This window comes from Ornithorhynchus anatinus, chromosome 19, assembly GCF_004115215.2.
Source record: "Ornithorhynchus anatinus isolate Pmale09 chromosome 19, mOrnAna1.pri.v4, whole genome shotgun sequence".
Classification (NCBI taxonomy): domain Eukaryota; kingdom Metazoa; phylum Chordata; class Mammalia; order Monotremata; family Ornithorhynchidae; genus Ornithorhynchus; species Ornithorhynchus anatinus.
Genome location: NC_041746.1, coordinates 23,705,580 through 23,724,187, shown reverse-complemented (window position 1 = coordinate 23,724,187; position 18,608 = coordinate 23,705,580). Strand labels below are relative to the sequence as shown.

Here is an 18,608-nt window from a genome sequence, read left to right as displayed (position 1 = left end):
TTTCCATCTAGACTGTAAGTCCTCCCTACTGTAAGCTTGTTGTGTGCAGGCAATGTGTCTGTTTATTATTATGCTGTACTTTCCCAAGTGCTTAGTACAGTGCTCTGCACACGGAAAGCGCTCAATAAATACTATTGAATGAATCTCCCAGGATGCCAGGAACACTAGTCATTCTTGGGGGTGGGGGGGCGGGGGAGAGAGAGAGAGAAGACCCCTGGGCCAACGTAGAATGCCTCACGGCAAGCTTTGAAGCCGATAAACATCTGTCTGTTATTTCCTGTCCTCACGACTTAGTTCTGTCTGATTGCCAGAACATTCTATGGATGAGGTCACTCTCCTCTGAGGAGTACAGGCCACTGGAGCCTTTCGCTGACATAATTAATTATCCGTAAGCTGGGGCAGGCCCAGAAAATTTCCACACAACTCCCTCCTCTTCCTGTCCCTGTTCTAAACATCAATTCCAAGGGGCTTGAGGAGCCCCAACCCTTCTTGTTTGTTGACGCGGATAAAGATATTTGTCCTGCTCTATCCCGAGGAGACAGAGACGGAGCCAACTGCTGCTGGTCATTTCCTGGAGGTGACTTTTGGCGGAGAAGGGGAAGGGACCCAAAGAGGTCGCCTCAGGCTGCCAACACAAACCAAGGCACCTTTGGTTACGGGGGCGCTTCCGGCTTGTCAAACCCGCTGCAGGGAACATGTCTGTCAATTCTGTTGTATTTCATTTAATCCTATTTGAGTACTTACTCCGTGCAGAGCTCTGTACTAAGCGCTTGGGAGAGTACTATATAGCAATAAACAGACACATTCCCTGCCCATAATGAGCTTACAAAGCGCTTAGTACAGTGCTCTGCACAGTCCCCCCCCCCCCACAGATATAAGCTCCCCATCTAGACTGTAAGTTCACTGTGGGCAGGGAAGGTGTCTGTTATTGCTGTACTGTACTTTCCCAAGGGCTTAGGACATAGGAAGTTCTCTGTAAATATGACTAACTGCCCGACAAGTGCTCAATAAATACCACTGCTGATGACGACGATTCTGGACTGCAAGCTTGTCGTGGGCAGGGAACGTGTCTGTTACACTGCACTCTCCCAAGCACTTAGTACCGTGACTTGTACGTAGCAATAAATACCTTTGGTGATGATCATGAGGTTGGTGGAAGTGGAAAGGTGGAGGACAGTAGATGAATAATGAAATTAAATAAATAAAACCCTGACCAATTATAAAAATGTCATCGAGCTGAGACCAGCACAAGCCTAGGCCTGCCACAGGACAGAGAGTATCAGTGGTCGGAGAGCAGTTGCTGGAGATTAAGATCAGACAAGAATCCACTAGGATCCTGCGCCCTTTCCACTGTGGAAGCGAAGAGAATCAATCAGCCGGTGGTATTTATCGAGCTTGTACTCTATGCAGAGCGTCGCACTAAGAGCTTGGAAGAGTACAACACAGTCGGTAGACTTGATTCCCGCTCCCAAGGGGCTCATAATTAACAGCGTGCAAAGCACGGCACGAAACACTTGGGAGAGCACAAAAGAGTTGGTAGACATGATCTCTGTCCCCAAGGAGTTTACAATCCAGTGGGAGGAAACAGACGTTAGTATAAATTACTACGGGACACAGGGAGTAAGGCTGTATTCAGAAGCAACGTGGCCTAGTGGAAACAGCAAGGGCCTAGGAGCCAGAAGACCTGGGTTCTGATTCCATCTCTGCCATGAACCTGCGGTGTGACCTGGAATAAGTCAGTTAACTTCTCTGTGCCTCAGTTCCCTCATCTCCAAAATGAGGATTCAAAATCTGTTTGTGTTTTTTTAATTAATGGTATTCATTAAGCACTTACTATGCGTTCTAAATGCTGGGGTAGAGACAAGGTAATCAGATTGGACTCAGTCCCTGCCCCACATGGGGCTCACAGTCTCAATCCTCATTTTACAGATGAGATAACGAGGCACAGAGAAGTCAAGTGACTTGCACAAGGCCACACGGCAGACAAACGGCAGTGCCAGGATTAGAACCCGGGTCCTTATGATTCCCAATCCTGTGCTCTACCCGTTAGACCACGCTGCTTCTCCCTCCTAAATAGACTTACGAGTGATCTGATGATCTGTAGCTACCCCAACATTCGATACATGTTTACTGTGTGTGGAACACTGTAACAAATATCACAACCGTATGCCCGCAAGTGCTGTGGGAGGCCACACAGTCCCCTGGTTTTCAACAGATAAGACGAAAGGATTCTACAAACATCTGAAAGATCTGCTCCGCTAGAATTAGCTGTGTCTAGACAGGGCCAAGTTCGACCGAAAAACATGTCCCCTTTTAGAACTTCTGTGTTTGTCATGTTTCTCTCTCACTGTGCTGATCTCAGAGAGCCAGACAACTACTCCCAACCTCAGAGCAGAGCATGTTTCAAGAGCAATTTGAAGCAATTTCAAGAGCAATGTTGCCAACTTGTTTACATTTCACTAGTGAAAATGCCAGTTCAGAAGAGTATAGCCGGCCAAGGAGTCCAGTGAATCTTTTAAAGATTGCTCTTCATAGCAACATAAAATAATTATAGTATTTCCTGGGGGCTTACTATAATAATGTTGGCATTTGTTAAGCGCTTACTCTGTGCAGAGCACTGTTCTAAGCGCTGGGGGAGATACGGGGTCGTCAGGTCGTCCCACGTGAGGCTCACAGTTAATCCCCATTTTCCAGATGAGGGAACTGAGGCCCAGAGAAGTGAAGCGACTTGCCCGCAGTCGCCCAGCTGACAAGCGGCAGAGCCGCGAGTCGAACTCTGACCTCTGACTCCGAAGCCCAGGCTCTTTCCACTGAGCTATCAATCAGCAGTGTTTACTGAGGGCTTACTATGTATGGAACACTGTACTGAGTGCTTGGGAGAGTGCAATACAACAGAATCAGCACAGACACATTCCCCCGACATGAGAAAAGCGAGGCCCAGAGAGGTTAAGTGACTTGCCCCGTGTCACAAGGCAGGTTTATGGCAAGTCGTTCCCCCATGAGTTTGGCCCTACTGAAACTTTCATTCTTCACTGCCTCATGAGTTTCAAATCCTCTGTAAACCCAATTATAATAATAATAATCATGGCATTTGTTAAATGCTTACTATTCTTCAAGCACTGTTCTGGGTGCTGGGGTAGATACAAGATAATCAGACTGGACCCAGTCCCTATCCCATGTGGGACTCACAGTCTTCATGCCCATTTTATAGATGAGGGAACTGAGGCACAAAGAATGATAATAATGATGGTATTTGTTAAGCATTTACTATGTGCCAGGCACTGTACTAAGCACGGTGGGGTGGGAATACAAGTGAATTGAGTTGAACATAGTCCCTGTCCCATGCGGGGCTCACGGTCTCAATCCCCATTTTACAGAGGAGATAACTGAGGCCCAGACAAGTGAAGTGACTTGCCCGAGATCACATAGCAGACAAGTGGTGGAGCTGGGATTCGAACCAGTGACCTTCTGACTCTCAGTCCCCTGCTCTATCCACTAGCTATGCTTTCGACAATCCCCTGTTCTTGTGACGTAGGAAAAATCTGAATTTCAATCAGCTGATCAGTAGCATTTATATTAAACCTCTGGGAGAGAACAGTGACACGTTCTCCAGAAGCTCAGCATCTTGAGGAGACAGATGCTAAAATTAGATGGGAGGAAGTAATTTTGTGAGATATGTACATAAATGCTATGGTGTTTTTTGAGTATTAAAAGTTTCAGTGGCATGGAAGGGCCGAAATGGCAGTTGGGAGATAAAGTTGGGGAGGTGAAGAAGTGTGGCCGAGTGGATAGAGCATTGGCCTGAGACTCAGAAAGACCTGGATTCTAGTCGCAGCTCCACCACGTTGCTCTGTGACCTCGGGCCGGTCACTTCCCTTCTCTGTGCCTCAGTTACCTCATCTGTAAAATGGGGATTAAGACCGTGAGCCCCACGTGGGACAGGGACTGTGTCCAACCTGATTAGTTTGGATCTACCCCAGCGCTTAGAATAGTGCTTGACACGTAGTAAGCACTTAATACCATTATAATTAGTATTATTATGAATATTATTGATTCAATCAAATTTATGCAGCCCTTACTGTAGGCAGAGCACTGTACTAAGTACTTGGAAGAGTATAATAGGGCCATAAAACAGACACATTCCCTGCCGGCAGCGCACTAATCGGGGACACCGGTGGTATGACCGCCAACGAGCTCCATTAGAAGGTGGCATAGTATCCCAAGACCAGGGGTGGGGGAAGGATCCGGCCCCTTAATTAGGGGGTGGGAGGCTGGGGAGAGGGTCTTTCAGAACCCTAGAGCGTGTTTTCTCCATCTGTTTGGCAGCACACACAACTCTGGCTCACAAACGATTTTCCTCCTAAATTAGCTATTCCCCAAAGAGCCATACAAGGGGTCGCAAATGAGCTTTTATGACTCTAAAATTAGAGGGGTGGAGCGGAGGCGGGGAGGGTCTGTTGAAATCTGGACACGTCGCTTCCCGTTTCCCTCCGGCCTCCGAGCAGGAAACGGAGCGAGTCGGGGTGGGTGTTTTGACGGCCGTTCTCCTGCCACAACAAGCCCGCGCATTGTCCGGCTGGAGCCCGGGTACCTAAGATAAGAGTCCAGCAGGGCCCCGGGCTCAGAGCGGGTCTTTTCTGGGCCCGGGGTTTGAACCGTCATCGGGGTGGTTTCTCCCCGGCCACTTCAGGCCATTCGTAGAGTCATTTTGAATAAGACCCCTCGATTCGTTAGTATTTCCAATCTTTCACGACAGAGAGGATTTAACCTGTCACTGAGGCGGAGAACGGGTCAGATCCTGGTCCTTCCAGCCCTAAGGACTCTCTGACGGCGACACCGAGACGTTTGGATGTAATAGATCTGTGGTATTTATTAAGTATGTACAGTGTGTCGAGCACCGTACTAAGCACTGGAAGAGATACAAGATAATCCAGACACGGTCCCTGTCGCACATGGAATTCACGGTCTAAGAAGGAGGGAGAACAAGAACTGAATCCTCACTTTACGTAAGAGGAAACTGAGGTGTGGAGAAGCTAAGTGACTCGCCCAAGCACAGCAGGCAAGCGGTGGAGCCGGTATTAGAACCCAAGTCCTCTGATTCCCAGACCCACGCTCTTTCCACCAGACCACGCTGCTTCATCCATCCTCGGACTAAGGATGGACTATCCAACGTCTCCAACTTTTCCTCTTCGGAGTGTTGGTTTGTGTGTGTGTCGGGGGGGGCCGGGAGATTGTATTTGCCAATCACTTACTCTGTGCCGGGCACTGTACTAAGTGCCGGGACAGATATAAAATTTGATAATAATAATAACGTTGGTATTTGTTAAGCGCTTACTATGTGCAGAGCACTGTTCTAAGCGCTGGAGTAGATACAGGGTGATCAGGTTGTCCCATGTGGGGCTCACAGTTTTAATCCCCACTTGACATATGAGGGAACTGAGGCACAGAGAAGTTAAGTGATTGCCCACAGTCACACAGCTGACAAGTGGCAGAGCCGGGATTGGAACCCATGACCTCTGACTCCGAAGCCCGTGCTCTCTCCACTGAGCCGCGCCGTTAATCAGGTTGGACACGGCCCCCGTCCCTCATGGGGCTCACTGTCTTGCTCCCCATCGTACAGATGAGGGAACTGAGGCCCAGAGAAGTGAAGTGACTTGTTCAAGATCACACAACAGACAAGTGGCAGAGCAGGGATTTAGAACCCGGGTCCTTCTGACTCTCGGGACTGTGCTCTATCCACTAGGCCATGCTGCTTCCATGAATTTATCATTCATGGGTTTATTTTGAACGCGCTAAAATTTTCCACCTACACACTTCCTCTGGGAATGAATTCCATATGTTTCCCCCTTCATTGTGTGAAATAATGTTTCCTTTTATTTGTTTGGAACCTACCAGTGGCTGTCCCCTCATCTGGAGCTATGGATTTGGAGAGCAACAATTCCACGTTCACGTTTCTCATATTCTTCATTGGTTTGTAACTAGAATCAGCCCCTCTCTCAAACTTCCTGCTAAATGCAAAAGAGACCCGATCTTCTCCCCAACTCCACCACTCTCCTGCTCCAGGATCTCGGGCAAATCGCTTAACTTCTCTGGGCCTCAGTTTCCTCATCTATAAAATAGGGATCCAATACTTGTTCTCCCTCATCCTTCAACTGTGATCCCTGGGCTAAATCGATCGTATTTACTGAGTTCTTACTGTGTGCAGAGTTCTGCTCTAAACTCTTGGGAGGGAATGTTCCCTGCCCACGAGGAGTCTAGAGGAAGAGACGGATGTTAATATAAATTATGAATATGCCCATTAGCGCTATGGGGCTAAGAGTGAAGCAAATAAAGGGTGCAAATCTAAGTGGAAGAGAGACTCAGCAGAGAGGGAGAGAAGAGGATACGACGGCTTAGACGGGGAAGACCTCTTGGAGGAGTTTTGATTTTAATAAGGTTTTGAAGGTGGGGAGAGTGATGGCTTGTCAGTTATGAAGCAGCGTGGCTCAGCAAAAAGAGCCCGGGCTTGGGAGTCGGAGGTCGTGGGCTCGAATCCCGGCTCTGCCGCTTGTCAGCTGTGTGACTGTGGGCAAGTCACTTCACTTCTCTGTGCCTCAGTTCCCTCATCTGTAAAATGGGGATTAAGACTGTGAGCCCCACTTGGGACAACCTGTATCTGTATCTACCTGTACCCTGCATCTACTCCAGTGCTCAGAACAGTGCTCTGCACATAGTAAGCGCTTAACAAATATCAACATCATCATGAAGAGGGAGGGAGTTCCCAGGCCAGAGGAAAGATGTGGGTGAGGGGTCAGTGGTGAGATAAGCAAGCTTGAGGTACCGGGACTAAGTTGGCATTGGAGGAATGAAGTGTGCGGGCGGGATTATTTTATGAAATCTTAAAGGGGGCGAGGCGATTGAATGATTAGACTGTAAGCCCGTCAATGGGCAGGGACTCTGTTGCCGATTTGTACATTCCAAGCGCTTAGTACAGTGCTCTGCACATAGTAAGCGCTCAATAAATACTATTGAATGGATCTTTAAAAACCTCTGGTAAGGAATTTCTATTCCAATGCACGTAGGTATACATCCTTATACCTTGCCACTTCCCCTCTCTGGAATTTAATGTCTCTCTTCCACTTTAAACTTTAAAGTCCCTTGAGGGCAAGGATTGTGTCTCCCAACTCTACTGTATTGTACATTCCGAAGTGCTTAGTGCAGTGCGCTGCTCACAGTAACCACTCAATAAACGCCATTAATTGATCTCTCAACGGACAGATCCGAAGCATCGTCCTCAGGTGGCATCCCAGCCGCACGCCTCTCAGAAACACTCAAACAAGCCAAAACTAAGTGCCGGGGGCAGGGGATAAAATAAAAATTGTGTCCAGTCCCCGGCTGGCAGAACTCTGATTGGGGAATTGCCACTTGTCTGCTGTGTAACTTTGGGCAAGTCACTTCACTTCTCCGTGCCTCAGTTCCCTCACCTGTAAAATAAGGATTGAGAATGTGAGTCTCATGTGGAACATGGACTTTGTCCAACCTGTTTAGCTTTCATCTACCCCAGCGTTTAGTACAGTGCCTGGCACATGGTCAGAGCTTAACAAATACCACTAAACACCATCCTAAAATACAAACAAAAACAAATAAACAAACCAAACCCCTAACTGCTTCCTGGGTAGCAAATTGCTCAAACCTACCTCAGATCTGCCAGGAACTGGGGGAGGGCACCTCCACCAGTCCAAACACAACCACCTCACCCCATAACGGAAATACCCTTCACCCCAAGTCTCTCTCTCATGGATGAGCTCTCTCCTCTGGCCCTCGTCTTAAGCATCCACTGAAATAAACACTGCTACCAACACGCTTCCCCGTCAAAACTCACGAAACTGGAACGTGGATTTAGTCACATATTTATTTCTATTAAATGTCCGTCTCTCCCTCTAGACTCGAAGCTTGTTGTGGGTAGAGATCATCCCCTTGTTTCTATTGATATCCCCTCGACTCTATTTCTCCTTGATTCTATTCATTGCTATTGTTCTCGTCTGTCCGTCTCCCCCGATTAGACCGTGCGCCCGTCAAAGGGCAGGGACTGTATCTGTCACCGATTTGTACATTCCAAGCGCTTAGTACAGTGCTCTGCACATAGTAAGCGCTCAGTAAATACTATTGAATGAATGAATGGAGATCATGCCTACCAACTCTGTTGTACTGTAGTAATGATAATAACAATAATGGTATTTGTTAAGCACTTACTATGTGTCAAGCACTGTTCTAAGCTCTGGGATAGATACAACCTAATCAGGTGGGTCACAGTCCCTGTCCCACGTAGGGCCCACAGTCTTAATCCCCATTTTACAGATGAGGGGACTGAGGTCCGGAGAAGTGAATCGACTTGCCCAAGGTTACGTAGCAGAGAAGTGGCAGAGCCGTGATTAGAATCCTGGTCCTCGTGACTCCCAGGAGCAAGTTCTCTCCATTCTTCAGTGCAGCTTCTCCTGCATCTGTGTGCTGCAGGGAGAGGCGCTCAGAGAAGAGCCTTGGTTAGACGCAGAATGCCACCCTCCTTACCTGCAATTCGCCCTCCATGATGCTGAGAAGTCGGATGAGGTCTTCCTTGGATAGCTCCAGGGGTTTCTTATTCTTCTGTTCTCCATCCCCGGCCGGTTTAAGGTGCCTTTTGACGGTTCCTGACAGGGTCATGTCTCCTTCTTTTCTTCTACTGGGTTTGTTCTTTTTCTTGGCCCCTTCCTGAGGACCTTCTTCTTCGGGACAGCCAATGGTGGAGGGCTTGAGGCGGGAGAAGTAGCCATTGGAAGAACTCTCGCCTCCTTGGTTTCGGGATCGCATTCCTGCCTGCGACACCAAAATAGAGAGGGTATTCTTTAATAACTGTAGTATTCCTCTGTTTCAAACACTTTCCTAAGCGTTGCAGTAGATACAAGACAATCAGGTCAGACACAGTTCAGCCTAACTAGGAGGAAGGCCAGGTATTGAAGCCCCACTCCACAGTTGAGGAAACCGAGGCACAGAGACGTTAAATAACCTGCCCAAGTTCACACGGTAGGCAAGTGGCACAGCAGGATTCGCACCCAGGTCCTCTGACTTCCAGGCCCGTGTTCTCTTCACTAGGCCACGAGACTGTAGTACAACCTCAGACAGTATGCCCAAAGGCTCATGCAGAAAGTCCTTCCCTCCCTCCTTTTTTATACTTATAATTTGATATTTATTAAGTGCTTACTATGGGCCATGCACTGGATTAGACACTGTAGCTTGTATCCAACCCAGACTTAAGAGGAGTGCTTGACACATAGTAAGTGCTTAACAAATACCATCATTATTATTATTACTACGGTACAACAGAGTTGGTAAGCATGATCCCTGTATTAATTCAGGTTGGACACAGTCCCTGTCCCCCATGAGGCTCCCAGTCTAAGTAGGGAGGAGTAGGATTTAATCCCCATTTTACAGATGAGGAAAAGGACATGGAGAAGTTAAGTGACTCGCCCAAGATCACACAGCAGGCAAGCGGCAGAGGACTCAAGTCCTCTAACTTCCAGCCCAGGCTCTTTCCACTAGGCCAAGCTGCTTTTTTGTGAAATATGGAAGTGCTATACATCAATCCTTGTATTAAGCACTCGGGTGGATACAAGCCAGATCCTGTCTCTGTCCCATATGAAATTCGCATACCAAGCTATTTATCCTCACTCCTCTCTAAGGGCAACCCAGCCCTCACCCTTCCTCTCTCTAATTCCAACCTTCCTAAAGTCCCTCGCTCTCATCTCTCTTGATCACAACTCTTCTGTCATGGAAAAGTCCCTCTCCCTTCACATCCAGCAGAAAGATCCCCCATCTTTGTAGCCCTTCTTAGAAATCGCTCCTCCTCCAGCATGCCTTCCCTGACTGACCCCTGCATCTCCTCATCCTCTTTCCCCTCCGTTGCCTCTTTGACAGTTCTGTGTCACCTAGATCCTTGAATCCTCACCCCTAAGCACTTAGCTTCTCACCGCACTTCCCGCTTTCCCCACCAAGTCCCTCTCGAAAGCACCTAGGTCTTTTTAAACTCTGTTGATCCCGCTATCTGCGATTTATTTGAATGTCTTTCTCCCATTAAAATGTAAGTTCCATGAGGGCAGAAATCATGTCTACTAATGCTATCGTACCCTCTCAAGTGCTTAGTGCGGTGTTCTGCAAAGAACATTCAGGAGAAGTAGCATGGCCTAGTAGATAGAGCACGGGCCTGGGAGTCAGAAGGACCTGGGTTCTAATCCCAGCTCCTCAACTTGTTGCTGGGTAACCCTAAAGACTGTGGGCCCGTTGTTGGGCAGGGGTGGTCTCTACCTGTTGCCGAACTGTACATTCCAAGCGCTTAGTACGGTGTTCTGCACACAGTAAGTGCTCAATAAATACTATTGAATGAACTTCACTTCTCGGGGCCTCAGTAACCTTATCTGTGGGGATTAAGAGTGCAAGCCCCATAGGCGACAGGGATTGTGTCCAACCTAACTTGTATCTATCCCAGCACTTAGTACAGAGCCTGATTCATAGTAAGTGCTTAAATACCACAATTATCATCATTATGATTATTATTACAGGGCACACTAGATGAGGAAAAGCAAGCGTCGACCAGTAAGCGGATAACTGAGTGGTGTTGGAAAGTCACCTCCGCGTGTCAGCACATCGCGGGGGAAGCTGCAAAACCCAATGAAAAGACAACTGGCCTGGGAGTCAGAAGATCTGGGTTCTAATTCCAGCTCCATCACTTGCCGGCTGTGTGACCTTGGGTGAGTCACTTCACTGGACCTCTATTTCCTCATCTGTAAAATGGGGATTCAATATCGGTTCTCCCTCTTACTCAAGCCGTGAGCCCAATTTGGGACAAGGACGGTGTTCAATCTGGTTATCCGGTTTCTATCTTCCAAGGGCTTAGTAAGCACAATAAATATGCCTGATTGATCTACCCCAGCAGTTAGTACAGTGCTCGGCAGAGAGTAAGCACTTACAGCGAACACAATTGTTATTCTTGGACCGAGGTTCATTGGACATTAGGGCGGTGACTTCTCAACCACCGAAATTAAGTCATTTTCATTGCAACTATTTGCTCTTCGGTCTTGCCAAATGTTTCGAGCCTTATGGCAGAATCATTACATCACCCAAACCAAAGGATAAAAAAATAGTCTGCCCCTTTTACCCCGAAACACTCTTTCGCGTAAAATACCCCAATAATGAGCTTTTTCTTTTACCAAGACTAATTCTATAAAAGATAACCTGGTCGGTATGAAGGTATGAAATGCGGAGTGTGTTAATATGAAAGCTTTTAATACTGAAGTGGATGCAAATTAAGGGTTCCATAAAGTTCAACTCAGAGCGGTAAATGCATGGGATGAATCGGTAGGGAATCTTATATAGTGCACTCAGTCATTGGTATTTGAGTGCTCACTGTATGCAGAGCACTGGGCTAATCGCTTGTGAGAGTACAACAACAAACAGACCCATTCCACGGAGCATCAGGTACGTGGTGAGGCAGTTTTCTCTGCAGTCATTACCTCGTGATGTTTGAAATATCCAATCCATGAACGAGACGCCCTCCCATGTGCATCTATCAGGCCAACCACAGCCTAGAAATTTGCCCATTTCCTGACTTTCACAGCCATGTGTTTTCAGCACATATGTCAGAGTGGTCCCGAGGATTATCATCAAAAAAATCAGACCTCCATTATGAACAAAGACAATCCCTGAGGAAGTCGGGAAAGCTGTTGGCAGTTCCCGATTTGTAATGGGAAAATAAATACGACATGATTCTTCAATCATTTTCATTGTAGTTGGGGTTGAGAGGATCATCCACATTTCCTTTTCCGTTCGGATCTCTCGCGTTGGATGGGTGTGTTCTTTCTCTCTCTCCCTCTCCATCTCTCTCCCTCTCCCAGTTGGAGGAATTCCAACAGAAAAACTTTCCCCAATCTGAATCCACCTCCCCACCTCCAGGGGATGGCAGTTGTCAGGCTAAGCAGCCGCATTCCGTCCCGTCACGGCCTGCCAGAGCTGGCTGCCACCCCAGCCCCGGAGGAGATTCCAAGCCAGACCACCATTTTGCTGGACGGCCTGATCTGACTGCCTCGGCAGAACGCATATCGAGCCTTGGGTTTCCCCTCCATCGGGGCAGGGTGGTGGGCCCTGCCTCTGATAGGAAGCAGTGTGGCCTAGTGAAAAGAGTCCAATCCCGAGAGTCTGAAGACCTGGGTTCTAATCCCGGCTCCGGCATTCGTATGCTGGGTGACCCTGGGTGAGTCACTTCACTTCGCTGTGGCTCAGTTACCTCATCTGCAAGATGGGGATTAAGACTCTGCACCTTAAGTGAAAAGAGCCCGGGCTTGGGAGTCAGAGGATGTGAGTTCTAATCCCGGCTCCTCCACTTGTCTGCTGTGTGGCCTTGGGCAAGCCATTTAACTTCTCTGTGCCTCAGTTACCTCATCTGTAAAATGAGAATTTAGACTGTGAGCCCTATGTGGAACAAACTGATTACCTTATATCTACTCCAGTGCTAAGAAGAGTGCTTGGCACATAGTAAGTGCTTAAATACCAAAACAAAAAAAAGAAGCGGAACAGGGACTGTGTCCAACCTGATTATCTGGTATCTACCCAAGTGCTTAGTACAGTGCCTGGCACATAAACACAGCCCTGCCACTTAAGCTGTGTGACCTTAGCCACATCACTTAACTTCTCTGTGCCCCAGTTTTCTCACCTGTAAAAGGGGGTTTCAAGGCTGTTGTCTCTCCTACTTTGACTGAGAGCCCCATGTGGGACAGGGACTGTGTCCAACCGGATTCATTTATATCTGCTCCAGAGCTAAGAACAGTGTTTGGCACACAGTAAGGGCTTAAATAGTAATAATAATAATGACCTAACCTATTTGTTCTCTTCCCCTAATATTCCCCCAACTTGCTGTCTTCATTCCTCCCAAGCCAACCTTCTAGGTATTCCTCGCTCTCTCCTCTCCCAACTCCTTCCCCTTGCCCATGTTTTTCCCCCCTGCAACTTCTAACTCCTTCCCTCTCCTTATCAGGCAGTCCACAGATCTCCCAACCTATCCATCCATCCCTCTTATTCCCTTCCTTGAAAATAATAATGATAATAATAATTGTGGTATTTGTGAAGCACTTACTACATGCCAGGCACCTTATTAAGTGCTGGGGTAGTTATGAGATACAGCCCCATCGCAAATGGGGCTCACAGTCTTACCTCACCTAGAAAATGGAGAGTAACTGAGGGACATAGAAGCGAAGTGACTTGCCCAAAGTCACCCAGTAGATAAGTGGAAGACCCAGGATTAGAACCCAGGTCCTCCGACTCCCCGGCCCGTGCTCTATCTGCTAGGCCACGCTGCCTCTCAATCAATGAATGGTATTTAGTGAGCACGTACTGTATGCGGAGCACTATCCTGACTTCTCAGAGTTGATAGTCATTATATTAATAATAATAATAATGAGGGTATTTGTAAAACACTTACTATCTATCAAGTAGCGTTCCAAGCGTTAGGGGAGATATAAGCTAATCAGGTTGGACACAGTCCATGTCCCACGGGGGGCTCACAGCAACAATCCCCGTTTTACAGATGAGGTAACTGAGGCCTAGAGAAGTGACTCCCCCAAGGTCACACAGCCGATAAGTGGCGGAGCCAGAATTAGAACTCGGGTCCTTCTGACTCCCAGGCCATGCCCACTGGGACATGCTGCTTCTCATGAACCCTGCCCACAACCTAATCTTACTCAAAGGATTGACTCAGCCTGGGAGCCCAAACACCAACGCTATTAAACTCCAGTCGGCCTCTGGCCAGAGACGTGATTCAGCTCTCCGAATAAAGGTGATGAAGAAAGAGGTTTGAATTGGACTGGTGACCTGTTCCCATACCACAGAGAGGATACATGATCTTCCCCAAATCAATCATCAGCAGGTCTCTTCTAATTGAATTCCTTCTATCTGAAATCATGTTCCACACAAGGTCTTGACGGCTTTTCGTCTCCATGTGTCAGATCTCAGCTTGACAACATCACTGTGGATCACACATTTACAGAAACCCAGATAATAAATCACAAAAAGTGGACAGCGGGGAACTCTAAAAGAACCACACACAAGGATCTTTTAGGTGAGGGAAGAATCCAGAATTGGCTGAAAATCTGTTAATAGAGCTCATAACAAACCCGGTTTCGGGCACAATATTAGATGAGATTTAGAAAGTGACTTTGAAACCCCAAGCCAAAATAATTTCAGTTTTGTTTACCAAATATGAATCTGCCATGTTTACAACTTCTCATTACTTTTCCCTTCAGAATCAGCAAGAACGTGGAAACAGTCATTTTCTCTTCATTTTTTTTCCTGCATACTAAAGCATTTGAATGATTGTTTAGAAATTGTAGTCTTTTTCAATGGTATTTATGAATCACTTACTATGGGCCAGACACTATTCAAAGCGCTGGGGTAGATATAAGATAATCAGATTAGACGCATTCCTTGCTCCACAGAGTTCACAGACTTAATCCCCATTTTACAGATGAGATAGCGTGGCTCAGTGGAAAGAGCACGGGCTTGGGAGTCAGAGGTCATGAGTTCGAATCCCTGATCTGCCACTCGTCAGCTGTGTGACTGTGGGCGAGTCACTTCACTTCTCTGGGCCTCCGTTACCTCATCTGTAAAATGGGGATTAACTGTGAGCCTCACATGGGACAACCTGATCACCCTGTATCTACCCCAGTGCTTAGAACAGGGCTCGGCACATAGTAAGCGCTTAACAAATACCAACATTATTATTATAACTGAGTCAGTCTATTGTATCATTAAATGCTGTGTCCAGAGCACTTGGGAGAGTACAGTAGAACCATAAGCAGACATTCCCTGACCTCAACGAGTTTACAGTCTAGAGGAGGAGACAGACATTAATATAAAAGTTACAGATATGTACATTCGTGCTGTGGGGCTGGGAGTAGGGGGGGGAAGAGAGAAGTTAAGAGTGTGAGCCCCATGTGGGACAGGGACAGTGTCCAACCTGATTAGCTTGTTTCTACCCCAACACTTAGAACAGTGCTCGACACATAGTGAGCATTTAACAAATACCATTTTTATTACTGGGTTTGGAGGGCATTTCCAACTTGTACTGAGTTAGTGAGGGCACTGAAAATCATAGAACAGGGCCTGTACATAGTAAGTGCTTAACAAATACCATAAAAAAAAACAAACCAACAACATAGCCAACTCCCAAGGCAGGGTGAAGTAAACAGGATGCAAAATCTGAACTAAAACCAGCAAACACATTTCATTTCAAAGCTCTGCCATGGGAACAATGGAAGCCCTTTTAATCAGTGTTGACTAAATCCAGTCCATTGTGCTAACAGGAATTTCAAACAGGCATCAAAAGCCGATACAGTACTCCGCAGTCTCCTGAAGAATTATTTTGCTTGCAAGCAGGGTTGGGAGCTGTAGATAACATAATATTCTTACAGAGAGGTACAATTCTCTCCTAGCTAAACTCTGCTTCCCATGAAGGACACCCACCCGCTATACACAACGTTCGGAAATTAATGCAACACACATTTATGTATTGGATTTTCAATTTAATAATCTTCCCAGCTATTTTAAAAGCACACTTGATAGCTTGGGAGCAAATTATTTTTCTCGTCAGCAAATGAGGCATACTTGTTCTGTAAAATAAACCTTTTATATCCCCCCCCCCCAATAAGAATGAATATGAAATCTCCCCCCGTCAGATTTGCGACAGGAAGCTACCTGATAAAATAGGGAAGTAGCATGGCCTAATGGAAAGATCACAAGCCTGGGAGTCAGAAGAAATGGGCTCTAATCTCAGCTCTGTCACTTTCTCGCTGTGGGACCTTGGGCAAGTGTCTTAACTTCTCTGTGCTTCAGTTTCCTCAACCGTAAAAAGGGGATTCAATGCTTGTTCTCCCTCTCACTTAGATTGGGATCCCCATGTGGGACAGGGACTGTGTCTGACCTGCATCTACTCCAGAACTTAGAACAGAGCTTAACCTACAATGATTAAATATTATAATAGTAACAACACAGATTGTATTTTTGAAGACCTTGTGTGATGGGGGAAAAAAAATCACATTATTGGAACATTAATTCAGTGGGAATTAACGAGTTGGGGGTAGATGTTCAAAGATATTTTCCATGACCAATATTTTCCTATAGAGATTCCTGTATCACGTTATGTCCGTCACTAACAGAATGCTTATCGCAGTGCCATTCGCTGCTCTTGTAGTGAATACTATTAAGTGACAAAAACACGAAGATACACAAAAGTTCTACATGATATGGGATAATAAGACTGAGGCAGAGGCTGGAAAATGAGGTGACAATACACCAGTGCCTGGCCCATAGTAAGCGTTTAACAAGTACCATAATTTTTATTACCACCTTGACCATAGCACATGAGCGCACAAACCATTTCTTCCTACATCGAATCTCCTTGCGTCAGTTTGCGGTTTGTGCTACACCGTAACAGACTTGTGCTGTGGAAAGAAGGGAAGTGGCGTGGCCTAGAGGAAAAAGCCCGGGCCTGGGAATCAGAGGGACCTGGGTTCTCATCCTGGCTACACCATTTGTCTGCTGGTCACTTCACCTGGGTGAGTCACTTGATTTTTCTGTGCCTCAAATTCCTAATCTGTAAAATGGGGATTAAGACTGTTAGCCCCTTGTGGGACATGGACTGTGTCCAACCTGATTAGCTTGTACCTACCCCAGTGCTTAGTACAGTACCTGGTACATAGTAAGTGTTTAACAAATTCCATTAAAAAGAAAGACTCCCTAAATCTTCCAACGCACCGTAGCCAAACGACATACTGAAAATGCACATGATGGATGACGAGGTATACGGAGTGGTCAGAGACTCCCTTGGAATTGGCAGCAAACAGGCAACGCTGGAGAATGTGGTCAAATCCATCGTTCTGCCGGAATCCAGACTGTAAACTCATTTTGGATCGGGATCGTTTCTGCTAATTCCGCTATACTGCGCTCTCCCAAGTGCTTAGTACAGTACTCGGCACATAGGCATTCAATAAATAACATTGATTGAATCAGATCAGGTCTACTGAATTCTCCCAAGTGCGGTTCTCTGCACAGAGACAAGTGCTCAGTAAGTAGCTAACACAGCAGACGTACTACCTGCCCAGAACGAGTTTACAGTTCAGTGATGTTTACAGTTTAGTGATTGACTGGTAAATTGGGGAGGGATTAGAGATGAGGTAACCGAGGCCCAGAGAAATGAAGTGACTTATCCAAGGTCACACAGTCACCAGGTGGTGGAGCTGGGATTAGGATCCATGACCTTCTGACTCCCAGACCTGTGCTCTATCCACTACACCATCCTGTTTTTCTCAGTTCACCACTAAACTTCAGCGCTGCTCTGGCCAAGTAGTAGCCCTCTCATGTCTGCTCCCTACAAGCCACGAATCCACCTTCCTGTATCATTTCCACTTCCCTGTGGAAAAATAACTTCCCCCACCCCCTGAACTTTAGGATCTCTGTGACTAGAAGCTGTAGGGGAGACAACTTTCCTAAACCGGCAATGGGAGAAGATTCAGTGAATCTCCCAGGGTGTGTGGAAATTAATTCCACACTGGGGGCAACTGAAACAGAGAAAGAGTTAATCTGCCCTGGGTAAAATGTTTTCAAGGGTTTGGATGATATCACTGCCTCATGCTGACAAGGGGAAAAATGAAATACTGCACAGATATCCCCATCTGTGCATTGAAGATGACTTCATACGTTCTAATTGTTTGCAGATATTTAAACTACATTCAGGTGTCTTTTCCAGTGACTCGATAGTTTAAAAATCCCCAGGCTGTCTTTAAATGAAAAAGACCAACTTTAAAAATAAATTGGAATGTACGGAGCCCTCGGCTGGATCGGTTCCCAAATCCGTTCGATTATGTCTTTCTCGATTTATCCACTCTTCCCACTACCAGGGTTGAGCCTGAGGACACGGGTAGAGTTCCCTTTTCATTTCTCAAAGACGTTCACACCTTGAAGCAGCACGGCCTTGTGGATAGAGCACGGACCTGGGAGTCAGAAGGACCTGGGTTTTAATCCCAGCTCTGCCATTTGCCTGCCGAGTGACCTCGGGCAGAGTCACTTCACTGGGCCTCAGTTCCCTCATCTTTAAAATGGGGATTAACGCTGCGAGCCCCACGTGGGACAATCTGATTACCCTGTATTTACCCCAGCGCTTAGAATAGTGCTTGGCACATAGTAAACACTTAAATAGCATAATTAGTAGTAGTAGTAGCAGCAATAATTCTACTACTTTAATTGATAATATCTGTAATGTATTTATTCATATCAACCATTGCCTAGACTGTAAATTCATTGTGGGCAGGGAATGTGCCATATATTGTTATATTGTTATCTCCCAAGCGCTCAGTACGGTGTTCTGCACACACTAAGCACTCAATAAATACAACTGACTCCCTCACTAGGCCTTAAGCTCATTGTGGGCATGGAATGAGTCTATTGTTATATTGTACTCTCCCAAGCACTCAGTACAGTGCTCTACACACAGTGTGCGCTCAATAAATACCACTGCATGAATACAAGTAGTAGTAGTAGTTGTTCAAACAGTA

General features: G+C 46.6%; 1 protein-coding gene across 4 annotated transcripts in view; it reads right to left on the bottom strand.

Annotated features, from left to right (window-relative positions):
* The window catches only part of FILIP1 (filamin A interacting protein 1), an 82,383-nt gene that overhangs the window by 41,308 nt on the left and 22,467 nt on the right, over window positions 1–18,608 (bottom strand). For all 4 annotated transcript variants that reach the window (XM_029047386.2, XM_039914807.1, XM_039914806.1 and 1 more), the window contains exon 2: window positions 8,548–8,832. In XM_029047386.2, the coding sequence (XP_028903219.1) occupies window positions 8,548–8,826 (279 nt within the window). In that variant the 5' untranslated portion in view covers window positions 8,827–8,832. The remainder of the gene's footprint in view (window positions 1–8,547; window positions 8,833–18,608) is intronic.